At 39.5% G+C, this 14,823-nt stretch overlaps 1 protein-coding gene across 1 annotated transcript; it reads left to right on the top strand.

Annotated features, from left to right (window-relative positions):
• The first annotated feature begins 3,189 nt into the window (after positions 1-3,189).
• On the top strand, positions 3,190-12,996 carry LOC136990806 (uncharacterized). The gene is made up of 5 exons (XM_067289233.1): positions 3,190-3,317; positions 6,472-9,319; positions 9,850-9,853; positions 10,078-10,509; positions 10,619-12,996. The coding sequence occupies exons 2-5, from the start codon at positions 6,480-6,482 to the stop codon at positions 12,920-12,922; spliced, it is 5,580 nt and encodes a 1,859-aa protein (XP_067145334.1). The 5' UTR covers positions 3,190-3,317; positions 6,472-6,479; the 3' UTR covers positions 12,923-12,996.
• The last annotated feature ends 1,827 nt before the right edge of the window (positions 12,997-14,823 follow it).

Raw genomic sequence — 14,823 nt, 5'->3', positions numbered from 1 at the left:
TCTAAAATCGAAAGAAAATGTGTTTCTTCATATTGAAAGTAATTCTTCCGATAATTAAGAATTTTTTTAAAGCCTTTAAGGCCCGACGTCTCCTTTCTGCACTCCTCTAAAGATTTCTGGATCCGCTATTACCTTAAGTTTTTCCGTTTACTTATTTTTATATAATAAAATATTCTCACGAAAGAAGTTTTAAACTTAATTTACTAGTAAATTGATATTACGAAAGAAAAGCCTGTTCGATCTGTTGTTTGCATCGGTTGGCCCGGATCGATGACGAAAGGCGACGTCACCACCAGTGGCAGGCTTTACGTATAGAAAACGAGAAAGACGGGCCAGGGTGTGCTTTTATCACGTGACTGACACTGTTTTTTGCTACTTGTAATGCAACTTTTTAATATGCCAAAATAGGAAAAGCTTAAGTAACAGCCCATGTAAATAAACTGTTGAACCTAAAACGAACAGTACATTCTAAATCATTAAAGAAAATAATACAATAATAAACTTACACATAAATTATGTGATTAACGTTATACAATCTTATTTGTTGCAACAACTTAAACTATTATGGCACTTGGAATTGCACAAGAGTCCATTGCTTTTACAACTGCAATTATTCGTGGAACACTTCTTTTTGCAATGACAGCCTGTATAGCCTTGCCCTCCATTTTTCGAATTAGTTGCAGTGCTTCTCTCGGCGATATTTCTTGAGAAGAAATCTCATCTATGGAAAGTATCTTTTCTTTCCAAATTACGAACTGATTACGGGTATAAAGCTGCTCGAGGGTACCATTTTTGTTTGCTAATTTATAAAAGTCGGAGACTTCTATTCCAACAACAACCGCCAACACATTTTGAACATCTGTACGGCCACGGTCGACATCAGGGACTTGTATTTCTACGGTATCACCAATTTGAGCAGAAGGAAATTTTCTTTTTGAGGTTTGTAACATTTTCGTTGCTTGCAGTAGAAGATTCTCTTTCGCGACCGCTTTTTTATAGAAATAACTTTGTGTTGTTCAGTCAGGGCTTGATACGAAGACATGGTGGGTTGTAGCTCCTATTCGATATTTTCCTTTGAAATATGGTATTCGTTATGGCGACTGCTCATGACGACGATGCTATGCCTCTTTTTGATTTAATGCCAAACATGGCTTCGTAAGGACTTTGGCATATTCCATCGTGATATGTAGTGTTCTTGGCAAATTGCACAAAGGGCAAACCGTCTGACCATTTATTTGTGTCGTTATCGTTCATCCGTACAGTTAACATATTCTGTATATCCCGATTGGCCCTTTCAACCGAGCCTTGTGTTTGACTATGACGAGGCTTTCTGCGAACTATCTTAACATCTTTCCACACAGCGCATAGTTCGGATATGACTCGATTACACAATTCCCTACCATTATCTGAATGCAATATAGCTGGGGCACCAGCTTCTCGGGTGTCGTTTCCACCTCCACCAAAGCTTATCCGTGCTTGTCGACATACACCGGCGATTGTTCGAATGTATAATAATATAACCAAATATTCGGTCTTTCACCGACGTATTTTGTATGTGTCGACATTCTCTAATTTCGGTCTTTCACAGTAACATATATATAAATGAGGATGTTTGTTTGTTCGCTATACACTCCTAGGACGTTCAACCAATTGTTACGAAACTCGGCAGTTACGTTTACATACTTCTAACTTGGATAACGTCAGACATCCCACCCCAAAATATCTATTGAATTCTGTAAATAAATTAATTTCTATTTACATTCCATTTGATGATTTCAGCGTAGCGCCATTTAATTAAAAATATTTAATTATTAAAATATAAACAATAAAATAAACTTAAAAATCAAATCAAATTATTAAATACGGATTTGGCTTTCAAATCTTCGAATACATTATTAAAATAAACAAGGCACATACCATAAAATTAAGCACACATTTAAAGTATAAATAAAACAAAGTAAAGATCTTTTACATCACTTTTACAAGATACTTAAACGTTATTGTAGGTAGGGGACCTGACCTGTAATTATTATTTTTAATGGCTGTGATATGCTCTTTAAACTTTGTTCCTAATTCTTTACCTGTTTCACCTATTTATATATTCAAAATCAGAAGTTAATTTGGGATCTATGTTATTCGTTTTTTAACTATTGTATGATCATCTACGATCAGAGAATTAAATATAATAAAATCGTCCACGTATCTGTATATTTGAATAATACCAAAGTCGATAGATATACTGGTCTCTGAGCTACCCATAGCTCTAATGCTACGAAAGTGGCATAATAAATATTTCTGCCACTTCGAGCGCTGAAATCGCTTTGCGGCTACAGAGCCTATAATGAGAGAGTGGCAGTATCTCTTCGTTTGGTCAACGACTCAAAGGATTACGCGACGGCTGTGTTCACTCAAAGTTTAAGCCTTTCCCCCATTAGTTTGGTTACTCTGTCATGTATCGGGTGACGTTATAACCGAAAAAAAACGTCACATATATGTTACAATTGCTACTAAATTATGCCTTTAGTTAAAATAAATGGAAGATCCGTTTATTTATTTAATTGTTTTTTGAAAGGAAACTTTCATTGGGCATTTCAACATGGCACTATTATTCAAAAGTTTTAAAATGGCGGAAATTGTGATGGGTAGCATTTTCGTTCACTTTGTTTCTTGTAAACAGATTAACGAATTAAGATCTCACAAGAAAGTTCCGGTGTAAGCGAAAGTGCAAGTTACAATAATTTTGTAGCGTGCACTTGTTAATTAAAGACCGTATTTTGATATACCTCCCGAGAATATGAATAAAGACTTTGTTTGGTTACTTCGCAGCATACGTTTCTATTAATGTAACTTAAAATTTAAGCCATCCGACAGGTTAACGTCCGAACAGTAGTGGATAACTCGACTAGAAAAACCCGAGTGTACACTTTGTTCTTTAAACATCTCCGAAAAACCGGGGGATTGCGCAAACGTCGGACATCCAGCTATTACGTCACGCGGGATATACCTACCTCGTTTCTCGGAAATCAAACTTTCGTTACGACTTTCTCGGGTTATCTGAGGGTTATATACATCGACTGTCGATGCGTAAGATTTATATGAATATTCCATACGTTAACATCGCTCGATCTTCCTAAAGTACGAGTTAGTAGTTAGTACAGCTGTGTGACGTCATGAATTTCGTAACGGAAAGGAGGAATTCGACACAATTATTTATCATTCGATATTTCACAGAGAATAGTTTAATGTCGTCTCGTTACAGATGATTCTGGAGACGTAGGACTGTGTGCCGATCTCGGAGTAACGCTCAAATAACCAGAGTAAGTGACGATATCCTGACATTCGCGTTAAAAATTTTCTTATTTTATATTGACTTTTATTACTTAATACGTGACGCGACCGTTATTAAACGAGATCGAATTAAAGGTGACGATAACGTAACACTAAGTTTATTTTTTAAAGCAATTGCATACAATATATATCGACTATGACCTGTTGAAATCGAAGTCCGTTAGTATTCTGTCTGAAGTGAATAATATGCAAATTACTTGTTGTTTACTTTTAAACAGTTAGAGGAAACAGGTTAGGGTTTAAGGATGCTACTATCAAAATGCTAAACTCTCTTATCTAAGTGACATTCATTTACATTTAGTTAATCTGCGGTGTCGGTGACACCTATATATATAATCGAGACGAGTTGATAATAATAATACAGTAGAGCATCGATTATCCGACTTAATTAAGGACTGGGGTTGGTCGGATAACTGAAAAGTCGGAAAACCGAAAAGTATGAAAAAATATATTATTAATATAGTGTATTAGGCTTGGTTTAAATACTAGCCTCCCTTCCATGGTCGAGCCAGTGCTGCCAGCTAAAACGTGCAAAAATTTAACAAAAATAATATTAAAGTAGCCAAGACATAGCCAAATATTGTAGCGCCAAATCACTAGCGGACATTTGAGTTTGCCGACTTGAACGCGGTCGGTTAATCGGGGGTCGGATAATCGATGCTCTACTGTAATAATAATAATCAGCGCAGAGCCCAAACGGTTAGGAGTTGAAAGTTGAAATTTGGTACACAGTTAGGGTACGTCACGAGAACGCACACTAAGAAGGGACTTTTCGAAATTCTTTCCCACGGTGAACAGCGACAGGATTAAGGCTTAACACTTTCATCAACGATGGAAGTGTCACGTAACAATGGAATTGTTAAGAGAAAGCAACGTGCAAGACGCAGATGCAGTTTTTTTCGTTTTTGCGGGAAATCGAACATATTTTTAGACCCATCTAAAAATTCTCTAATTAGTCTGGAAACAGGGGACCTAATTCTTGCATTCTGTGAAAACGAGTAAGGTTGACTATAATGTAATCTTAATCTTCGCTATCGTTAATTTTGCCCGAGCAACGCCGGGCCTACCTACCCGGGAGTTACCTGGGAGTTACCATCGTTACGTGTACGATGGTGACTCGGTATCAGTTATATTTTCTATCCAATTCACGAATTTTCGGGATTTAAAATGCATCGAATAAAAATTAATTACGCTTTCACGTTTCTATCTTCAACAGAAATCGTTATCACGAAAGTGACGATTTTACTTCCTTTATGTTGTTTCTGTGGGAGGAAAATCATAAAAATCGTTTCGTGTGTCGAACAGGAAGCATTGACGTGTTAATTACACACAAAAAGTTGGTTTTTCCATCGCTTTAAACAGGCTTTCTCGACCTTCTTTCACTCGCCTGTCACTTAAGCCTTCTGCATACAGACTTAGCACTAACAGATACTTCTTGCCTACATTCGGTGGTACGAGCACCACGAGTTGAGAACTGATGATTTAAAGCGTGACATTCGAGTATATAGGAAATTTCTTACTTTTCCTTCGCCCCGTACCGATGTTTTCTACGAACCGTTCTTTCTACAAATACCGAGTATCGCTATTTTCAGGTATGACGGGTAGGCACGACTTTATATTCATTTGCACTTCTCCATTATTTACATCCGTCTTACAATCTTGTGTTTTTATCTTTTCACCCGAACTCCTATTGTAAATTTCCTACTATCGAGATACACTACATACGCGATTACATTAGTAAATAATCTTATCGACGACAAACTTCATTCCCCAATTCGTAATAATTCTTAATGTATTTAGTATTTTATGATGATAACAGAGTATTACTTTCTGCTGCGTCACCCATTTAAATCCCGACTTGTTTCCTCTAACTATTAAAAATAAAATGCAAGTTACTCTCGTATTTCGTTTCGGACAGACAAGCGAACCAACTTCGATTTCGGCGGGTCTTACTCTTTATACAAACTATAATCATAATAAAAATGAATGGAATATCGTTCGTAACAGGTGACGAGGACGAGTGAAATACCTGTTTATACAATATAAATGTGTCGAAAACGTTTTATAGCGTTTCCACGTAAATACGATACTAAAGAATTGATGTAAACGATTCCGCGCGTGTATAGTGTGACGAAGCAAATCCCGTTCCATCGCTGTTGTTACCACGAATAAATAATGCATCCGATCTGTTACGACTGCATACAGCGTGTCTAACCGTTGCGTAAAGTAAGCGATCGTTTTTATTATTTCTATACGTAACTTCTCGGTTACGAAGCTGTAAATATCCAAAGAGAGCGTTACTCGTTTACGAAGTAGCGAGAGTCAATTTCGACCACCCCTTCGCTGTTACGATCTTACTCCCATTCTTGGCTTCGTTACTCTCGCTCGATGGTACCGCGGGAGGTGGTTGGAGTCTGCACGTATGCGATAAATCGCATAATACGGTGTACGAGGGTGACGTTTAATCGAATGCACACGCGTTACACGTCCGATGCTACACTCTCGTCATTCGATGGACGTACAGAACAGTACATCACATCATAGGTAACAGCTCAATCGTAGTTTCGATCTATATTCAAGCCTTTTGTTTTATGACGATTACGTAACTGTTCACAGAAACAACCGTGGATCTTAATCTCGAGTTATTCGTGTAGCGATACGGCCTGTCTGTCGCGTGATACGAGTAGCAGGAAAGCGTTGCTACACAAATGACTAACACTAAGCACTCCCTCTTAAATCTATTTTTACATTTTTCCCCATACGTCAGTATTATAGTGTTTTCTTTACGGTTACTTTATTCCGTTACTCTAAATTTAGTAGCCCTCTCGTACGCTTCTCCCGACTTTAACCGATGTCACCATTCTAAAATGACCCATTTATACCAACAATTTGCACACGGTTTCGTTTACGAAAACTCAAACTAATAACTGTAGGTTCGGACAATGAATATACAGAATATGCTACTTGTTTAAGCGGCATCGATTGTTCCTCGGTTCATTTTTGGCTCTGAAGCTATAGATACTACGAGAATAACATTTGTGTAACTCACATAATTCATTATACTGTATTTTAAATGATTTCTTTCCGTAAACTATAGTAATAATTCCCAGTATTTTCTTTCAGAGCCAAACATGAAAGCGTGGAAATTCGTGACATTCCTAACGTTGCTAGTGTTAACCCATTCGTGTGAAGAATTCTGGAACAGTTGGCAAACTTATCCCTGCCGGGATACCACTCCACTTTCTACAGTGTTACTGTGTTTCCGAACGAAAGATAACAGTTCAGAATTTATTATGAATAACTCTAATTTGACGTACAATTGCAAAGGGGGAGCTCCAGATGTTCGATTACTTCCCTGTTTAAACGTCACCGAGATGAGTGTTCTAACTTTAATCGAATGCCATTTGACAGATTTCGAGATGACGAATTTCACGTTCGACGTACCTATAGCGGTCATCGAAATATCTTACACCACAGAAAGGTTAAACTTCGAGGGAATGACGTTGAGAGGAGTTCCTAGTTTTCAAAAACTGATCTTAAATGGATTAAGAACGGACGGATCGCTGCAGTTGATCTTGGAAGATTTGCCATGTCTCGCTCTGTGCCAGATTACAAATCACAATTTCACGTCGTTCACGAGAAGACCTTTCCAGCGTCTTACGAATCTTCAGATATTGAGAATAATATACGGAATTTTGGAGGATTTACCCGAAGATCTATTTTACGGGATGGTCAACCTGCGACATTTGTTGCTGAAAGACAATCGAATCAAGAAAATTCCGCCTTTGCTCTTCAGGAACCTTTGGCGTTTAGTAGATCTGGATATTTCTGGTAACCGAATCGGCGAGCTGACGGAAGATCTCTTCTTCAATTTATCCAATCTTAAAACGTTACACATTGGATCGAACAAATTGAAAGTTCTTCCCGAAAATCTGCTTCGTTACGTTCCTTCTTTGTATATATTCGATATCGTGGGAAATACGGAAATCACTTCCTTACCCAAAGCACTCTTAAAAGGACAGACTTACCTGGAGACTTTTAATGCTTTTAATTGTTCTATAGTATACTTAGACGAATCGTTCTTCTCACACTCACAAAGACTCAAAACAGTGAGTTTAATTAATAATCACCTCAAACACATTCCTTCGGGATTATTCAACAACACAAAGAATCTTCGTAATTTAATGCTAGGACTCAATATGTTAACTTCACTTTCGCCTGCAGTTTTTTATCACCTTTCCAGATTAGAAGTGCTGCAACTATCATTCAACAATTTGCAGCAACTACCCAAAGACATTTTCAAACGAATGAGTTCCTTATCTAAACTGGATTTAGCCGGTAACAATTTACAATACATACATCAGGACACTTTCCTCCCTCTTATTAACCTGAAAGAAGTTCGCCTACGCTATAACAATATAACTAACTTGCCCGAAAGAAATCCTTTCGGCACTAGCAGATATCTGAATGTTCTATTACTAAACAATTCGGGTCTAAAGGCATTTCCTAATATTGATTGGTCGAATCACAATCTGACACTAGTCGATTTATCCCATAATAAAATTCGGGAAGTTACCCTACCCGTGTTTACCAAGAACCGCACCGAGATATTGCTCAACGGCAACAACATCTCCACCATCTACATTGACTACCAACAGCGTTCTAACAATTCTCCCGTGTATAACGTCAGAGGAAACGTCATCGAGTGCGACTGTCGAATCAGACAGTTTCTACACTTTTTACACACGGACCAAAGAGCCGTTAATATTTTCCCGGATTCTAATACCGTCGAATGCAACGGGGATTCTGAAAAGAAACTAATGGAAATTTGGCCCATTTACGGTGTTTGTCCGAGAAAAAAAGAATGTCCTTTGTTTTGCGATTGCTATCTGACTCTAGAAGAACAAACCGTAGTCGATTGTTCGCGTAGAAATTTGTCTGATCCACCCGCGAATCTTCCTACAAATGCCACATTTGTCTACCTGAACGACAACCGCATTGCCAATCTGTCCGAAGTGGACGGGGTTACGTGGCAAAACGTCACCCATCTCTATCTTAGTAACAATTCTCTGACGTCACTGAACGACTGGATTATTCCAGAATATCTCAGCTTCTTGACTTTGGACGGAAACCGACTGTCAGAGTTACCTTCTTCTTTGATGACGCACGTGGATAATTTATCAAATTTCAGCATCTTTCTTTCTAGAAACGAGTGGAAATGCGATTGTCATTCCGTCCGTTTCAAGAAGTGGTTCACGCGAAATTTGCTTAAGATCCGCGATTCCGAAAATGTAACCTGCGACAGATCGACTCGGTCCAACAATTCCGTACAGAAATCATTAATTAGTCACGTTCCACTGGATCTGTTTTGTATCAAAGAAACGAGGATGGAAAAATGGCACATTGCCGTCATAATCACCTGTCTTCTATGCTCCAGTGTTCTGCTGGCATTCGTGGCAATAAGTCACTATCGGTACAAAACTACCATCCTGGCCTTTTTGTACAGTCGCAAGATTTATTGTCCTTGTTGGGATGCGGTCGAAGATGGCGAGGACAGAAAGTACGACGCTTTTATATGTTACAACTCGGCCGATCGAGATACGATGCTGGAAATGATGGAACAATTAGAACCCACCTATAGTCTGTGCGTGCACGAAAGAGACTGGTTACCGGGATTACCCATCAGTCAGCACATCGTTTACTCGGTACAGAACAGCAGGAAAACGGTCATCCTCCTCTCTCGCAATTTCCTAGAGAGCATCTGGTTCAAAGTGGAATTCCGGGCAGCGTACAACCAAATGATTCACGACCAAGCGCACAGATTGATGTTGGTGGTAATGGGAGATCTCGGAGACGTCAGCGAGTTGGAGAAGGACCTTCGTCATCTGTTGACCACCAAAACTTATTTGAAATGGGGAGAGAAATGGTTTTGGGAGAAATTGAAATACGCGTTGCATTATCGAAAGAAATAGTTAAACATTATCCTTCTCCGTCCTTCTGTGACTCGCGATGAAGGGATATTCCGAGACACTAGAATGTCGCGCATTCCTTTTTAAATTCAATCGCGAATATACAGATAGCTGGTGTCCTATACCACCCCTTCTTGGCGAGTCGGAAAAGAAATATAAAAAAGAGACGGTTTCAACAAAAAAAAATATTCTCAAATTTTATTTGGAAAAGTAGTCTGAGCTTAAGAAAACGAAAGCCTACACTAAATTGTTGTTGTTTCAGAAATTGTTAGAAATCCCAGTGTTTCTAACAATTTCTGAAACACGACAATGTTTAATAGAGGTACAAATAAGGCATTAATAAAAGACAAGTATACGTTACGCGGGACAAATCCGAACGAGTTGAAGGAAAAAAAATAACAGAAATTTTTCGGGGTAGTCCCGACCCCAGCCACCCATCGCCTGGTTGTAGGCCCGATTTAAAGGTCCACGGGGCGGAACTAAAATACTAATTTACAAAGTTATATGTATATTTTAGAATGTAAATTGATAGTGACGTATACGATACTCGACGAGTCCGATCGATGGAATTCTGATGCGTCACAACGTATTAATGACGACGCAAAGAATTTCGTCACTCGGTAGATACGTTTTTAATCGACGTAATCGCTTTTCTTAACGCAAAAGTAATTTGTTTCTTCTGTGTAATATTAACGGCAATTCGTGTTAAATACAAAATGATAATTGTGATTTCTTTTTCAACCCAAAAATTCTTTTTCAGAATATGGATATAGGAAGGTTACAGTTAATCGTGACGTTTATCTCCGCAGCAGTTTATCTCCAGTCGGACGATATATCGGGGGCTGTGTTCGATCCGGCGTATTTTCGAAAGATACAATGTGCCAAAGGAGTTAACCTGTTAATCAGCGACGATACCAAATCTGTGACAGTGATCTGCAACGAAACGCAATTTGACGTGTCGTTACTACGAGAATGCTCCGGTTACTCGCAATTCAAAGAGATTGCTTTCGTGAACTGCATCCTCCCGTCCTCCGATATAGGCGAAACTTTGGGAGATTACAGACCGGAAGGTTTCTTCGTGCATTCCAACGGATCGTGGAATTACGACGAGATCATAGTCAGAGATATACCCACTTTAACATGTTTGGCATTGTCCATTAAGCAGAACGTAACTTACGTTTTGGATAACCTGGTCAGTCTAAAAAGTGTGCAGCTCTTCTTTTTAAATCTAACGACTCTTCCGGAAAATTTCTTTTCCCAGCTCGACTCTTTAGTAAATATTCGCATCCAGTTCTGCGAAGTGCGATCTCTCCCAGAGACGTTATTTCGAGGTATGCAGAAAATCGCTTTATCTCTACTTGTGTTGCAATCGTTTAGAAGAATTGCCAGAACTGCTTTTCGAAGGACTCGGCAGCTTGATCTCGATCGATCTTTCTCTCAATCGCTTGACTTCGCTTCCCGCTAATATTTTCAAAGGATTGATCAATCTCAGAAACTTGTTTTTGGGAAGTAACCGATTCAAACAGTTTCCTCCCACGCTTCTGCACGACAACATCAATTTGCAAATAATCGATATTACCAACAACACCGTTTCTTCTGTGCCCGAAGATTTCTTGAAGGCTTCGTTTCGGCTCGTCGTGTTCGAAGCGTGCTATTGCAATATCACGGAATTACCGGATAACTTCTTTTCCTCGTCTTTTCTCTTATCTGTAATTTCCCTGTGCTATAATAAAATTGAGAAACTTGGCGAAAATTTGTTTTCGAACAACACGTGGCTACGAATATTGTACCTGAACAACAATCGACTTACATCGCTCCCTGCCAACATCTTCGCCTCCAACCATCGTTTGACGGGGCTACTTTTACACGGGAATCGATTAAATTCTTTTGCCAACGAGACATTTAGAAAATTGTCGTCTCTGCAAACTTTGACACTTGGAGAGAACGAGATCACAAACATCGAAGAAGGGGTTTTCGGTAATCTACAATCCTTGAAAGTTATAAATTTAGACAACAACAAAATTCGATTTCTTCCGTCTAAAACTCCGCTCGGTAACTTGAGTGAACTGTTGAATCTGAGTCTGGCTGGCAACGAGTTGACGACGTTTCCATCCATCGACTGGAGTGTTTACAACCTTAGCTACCTGTATTTGGATTACAATCGAATTACTTTCCTCGATTTGGATGAATTACCTCCGTCGGATCACGTCTACGTTTCGTTGCTTTATAACAATATCACCTCTGTTACGGGTCCGACAAATTCTACTTCTTTAGAAAACGTTAAGCTGGAAGGAAATCCGTTCGAATGCAACTGCTCTTTGAAAAACTTTGCGGACAAGATACGGTCTTCCGGTATTAAGTCGTTATTTTGCCACGGCCCCGCGGAATACAGGAACACGAGTCTCGCGGATGTGGTTCCTTCTTACGTTCTTTGTCCATTCCGGACGACCTGCCCAAATTCTTGTCGTTGTTATCGAGAAGATACGAATGCCATTGTGAATTGTTCTTCTTCCGGTCTTATTCACGTTCCCGAATCAATTCCCGAAAATACATCCGTCGTTCGACTCGATCACAACTTCGTCACCCAGTTCCATATCTCCAGCGACGATTGGTCGAATGTTACGTATCTAAATTTGGATTACAATCGTTTGGATCCGTCAAAATCTTGGAAAATTCCGACTTCTTTGACTTACCTCTCTCTTCGAAGCAACCAGTTAGACAGAATATCCAAAGAGTTTTTAGAAAGTGTCGACGAAATGCCATTGTTACGATTAGATATAAGGGACAACCGGTTCTGGTGCAACTGCTCTTTCGCTTACTTTAAAATCTGGTTTGATAAAAACATCGACAGAATAGTGGAAGCGGATAGGGTAATGTGCAGCAGACTGTACCAACACAACAACACTAAAGTGAAATCGCCTATAATAAGTGTACCGTTGGACGCATTTTGTTTTCTAGACTTACCGCTTGTGAATGTTCCTCTCATAGTATCCGCATCCATCGTCGCCATATTAGCTTTAGCCATAATTAGTTGTATCGTTCTCTTCATGAAGTATAAAAATACCGTTTTGGCTTATTTGTACGTCCATTTCCCTGCCGTTTTTTGCCGTAAAATATCCGAAATAGATGGTGACAAACTATACGACGCTTTCGTCTCCTATACGGCAAGCGATAGAGAAGTAGTCATGTCCATGCTAAGGGAGTTGGAAGAGAAACCGCCATTTTTCAGACTGTGTATCCACGAACGGGACTGGCTGCCCGGAAATCCCATCGTTTCTCAAATAGAAGCGTCTATACAGAACAGCAGGAAAACAGTCATCGTGCTATCGAAGGAGTTTCTGGAAAGCATGTGGTGCGAAATAGAGTTTCAGATGGCTTATCTGCAGTGCTTGGAGGAAAAAGTAGATCGTCTGGTCATTGTGATGGTGGGGGATAAACAAACGCGAGATCTTTTACCCGCAGATATGCAAAATCTCTTGGCCACAAAGACATTTCTAGTCTGGGGAGAGAAGTGGTTCTGGGAGAAACTGAAATATTCACTTCCTCATTACGTCCTACCCAAACTTCCCAATTATCAGATGCAGACGATCGACAGAATGGTCTAAGATCTCAGGACAAAGAGATTAATTTAATTTTGTTTATTGTATTATTAAGATAATATACAGCACTTATAAGCTTACCTTTTTTTATTATATACTCCTCTAAATGAAGGATTTTCCTTTGGCCGTCCATATCTCGTGTTTTAGGCATTCATTATTATAACCGGGATACCTCTTGTCGCAGATATACGAATACTTTCGGATGTTTTCGATAAATCTTTCCGGATCTATTCTAGTTCTTTTCCAAGTAGCCACGACAGAACGTACACAAAAGCTCGTTTTCCGCCATTTTCGCACCGTGTCACAATGACCTAGATTTCACGACTTCTGATCGGTGGACGGTACCGTTTTACGGCCGTATTCGCTACGAAAGTTGAACACTACTCGACTCGCTTTTACGTTGGTTTTACACCTGCTCAAACGTAAAATATCATGATCACGTGATTAAAAGCTTTTACGGCCGTTTTTACGCTAATGGAGTCGCGGCCTAACTCAAACTGCACTATCCGTTTCCCGGGAGGAAACATCGCCTGACACCAGGATTTGACGGCCGGATGGCCGAGCGGTAAAGGTGGCAGCCTACCGCTCTGGGGGACCCGGGATCGAATCCGAACGGGTCGAATAATCCCCAGGAATTTTTCGGGGGGTGGTCCGTTCGGATATGTCGGGCCCCGTCCCTCACCACCCGGTCGCCCCATTGTGGGCCTGGCCGAACCCATAATGGGCCTACTAAAAGAGGCCCTCGTAGTGCCCACAGGGCGGAAAGAGTTAAACAAAAAAAAAAAAAAAAAAAAAAGACACCAGGATTTTCGATTTGAATTTTTATTGGCGATATCCTTTACGAAATTTGGTTAACAAAGAATTATAAAAACACAAGAAAGTCTGCGAGACAAGGTGCAAAAAACAGAGGATGCGGAAGAGCGAGGATGTCTACCGGATGTCCACGAAAGGCGACACAAGATGCCTCTGGTGGTCCCTATTTAGGATATAAACGCGTGAATAAATTCCGGACAACTCCACGTTGGCGGGGTGCAATGGGCTACGAGCGTATTACAAAGAGATTAAGTTTTAATAAATTAGAAAATTATTAAATTTCGGTCGATACTCGATAATCTTTTAAAATTACGTTTACCCAAAATCATCTCGGAAAAAAGGGGATTTTCGAGAGAAATCCGGTCTCGATGTCACATCCGTCTTTCCGACCGGGTATTGCGTCAGAGTTGCAATATCATTAAGCGTTAAAGAGAAAGAGAAAATTTCCTGTCGGTGTTTATCGATTTAACGACATAACTGCTTACCACCCCGTTATAAGGAGCTAAACGAACAAACATGTCGGTGCAGCGTCGACGGATCTCCCTCCGGGTAAGCGTTTAATGATTCGTCGTAACGTTTATAATTTCCTCTTATAGCCAGTGACGTTTGCGTTGTATAAAATGAAAGACCTTTCGATAAGCGTGTGATGCCAAACACTAGAAGTATACGAAAGCATTGTTTACATTTAGTTCTTTTGATAAATTTATATAAAAACATATTATTTGAGAAAAACCTTTCTATAATTCGAATTAAAATATTTATTAAGTATTAAAATACATACGGCGATTTCATCTTCCGTCGGTATTTGGTGTCGGGAACACGTTAGCATTTGACGGTAGACCTAATGCAGTGTTGCAAACTCCAAATGCGCATTTGAAGTGATTTACTTCAAGATGGACGAGATTCTATTTGTATAAAATTTGTTTAATAAAGCATTTTACGAATAAAATGCTTTATTAAACTAAAAAAAAGCTGTCACTTCTTAATGTAAACCCATAGACCACGTGATGACAGTCGACAGAACATGGCGGCGATGACTCGTATGTCGCTACTCTGATATCTAGGTACTCTAGTAACACCTAAATAGGGAACAA

The sequence above is a fragment of the Centruroides vittatus genome, unplaced genomic scaffold (genome assembly GCF_030686945.1).
Source record: "Centruroides vittatus isolate TY-2023 unplaced genomic scaffold, ASM3068694v2 contig_1342, whole genome shotgun sequence".
Lineage (NCBI taxonomy): Eukaryota > Metazoa > Arthropoda > Arachnida > Scorpiones > Buthidae > Centruroides > Centruroides vittatus.
The sequence above is the reverse complement of the archived record's forward strand: the minus strand, read 5'-3'. Positions and strand labels throughout refer to the sequence as shown.

Excerpts from the sequence above, each read along its gene's own strand:
- LOC136990806 (XM_067289233.1), top strand. The coding sequence starts at position 6,480 with ATGAAAGCGTGGAAATTCGTGACATTCCTAACGTTGCTAGTGTTAACC. Across the intron at positions 10,510-10,618 it reads CTTACGTTTTGGATAACCTG|TGCGATCTCTCCCAGAGACG; the intron begins GTCAGTCTAAAA and ends AGTTCTGCGAAG.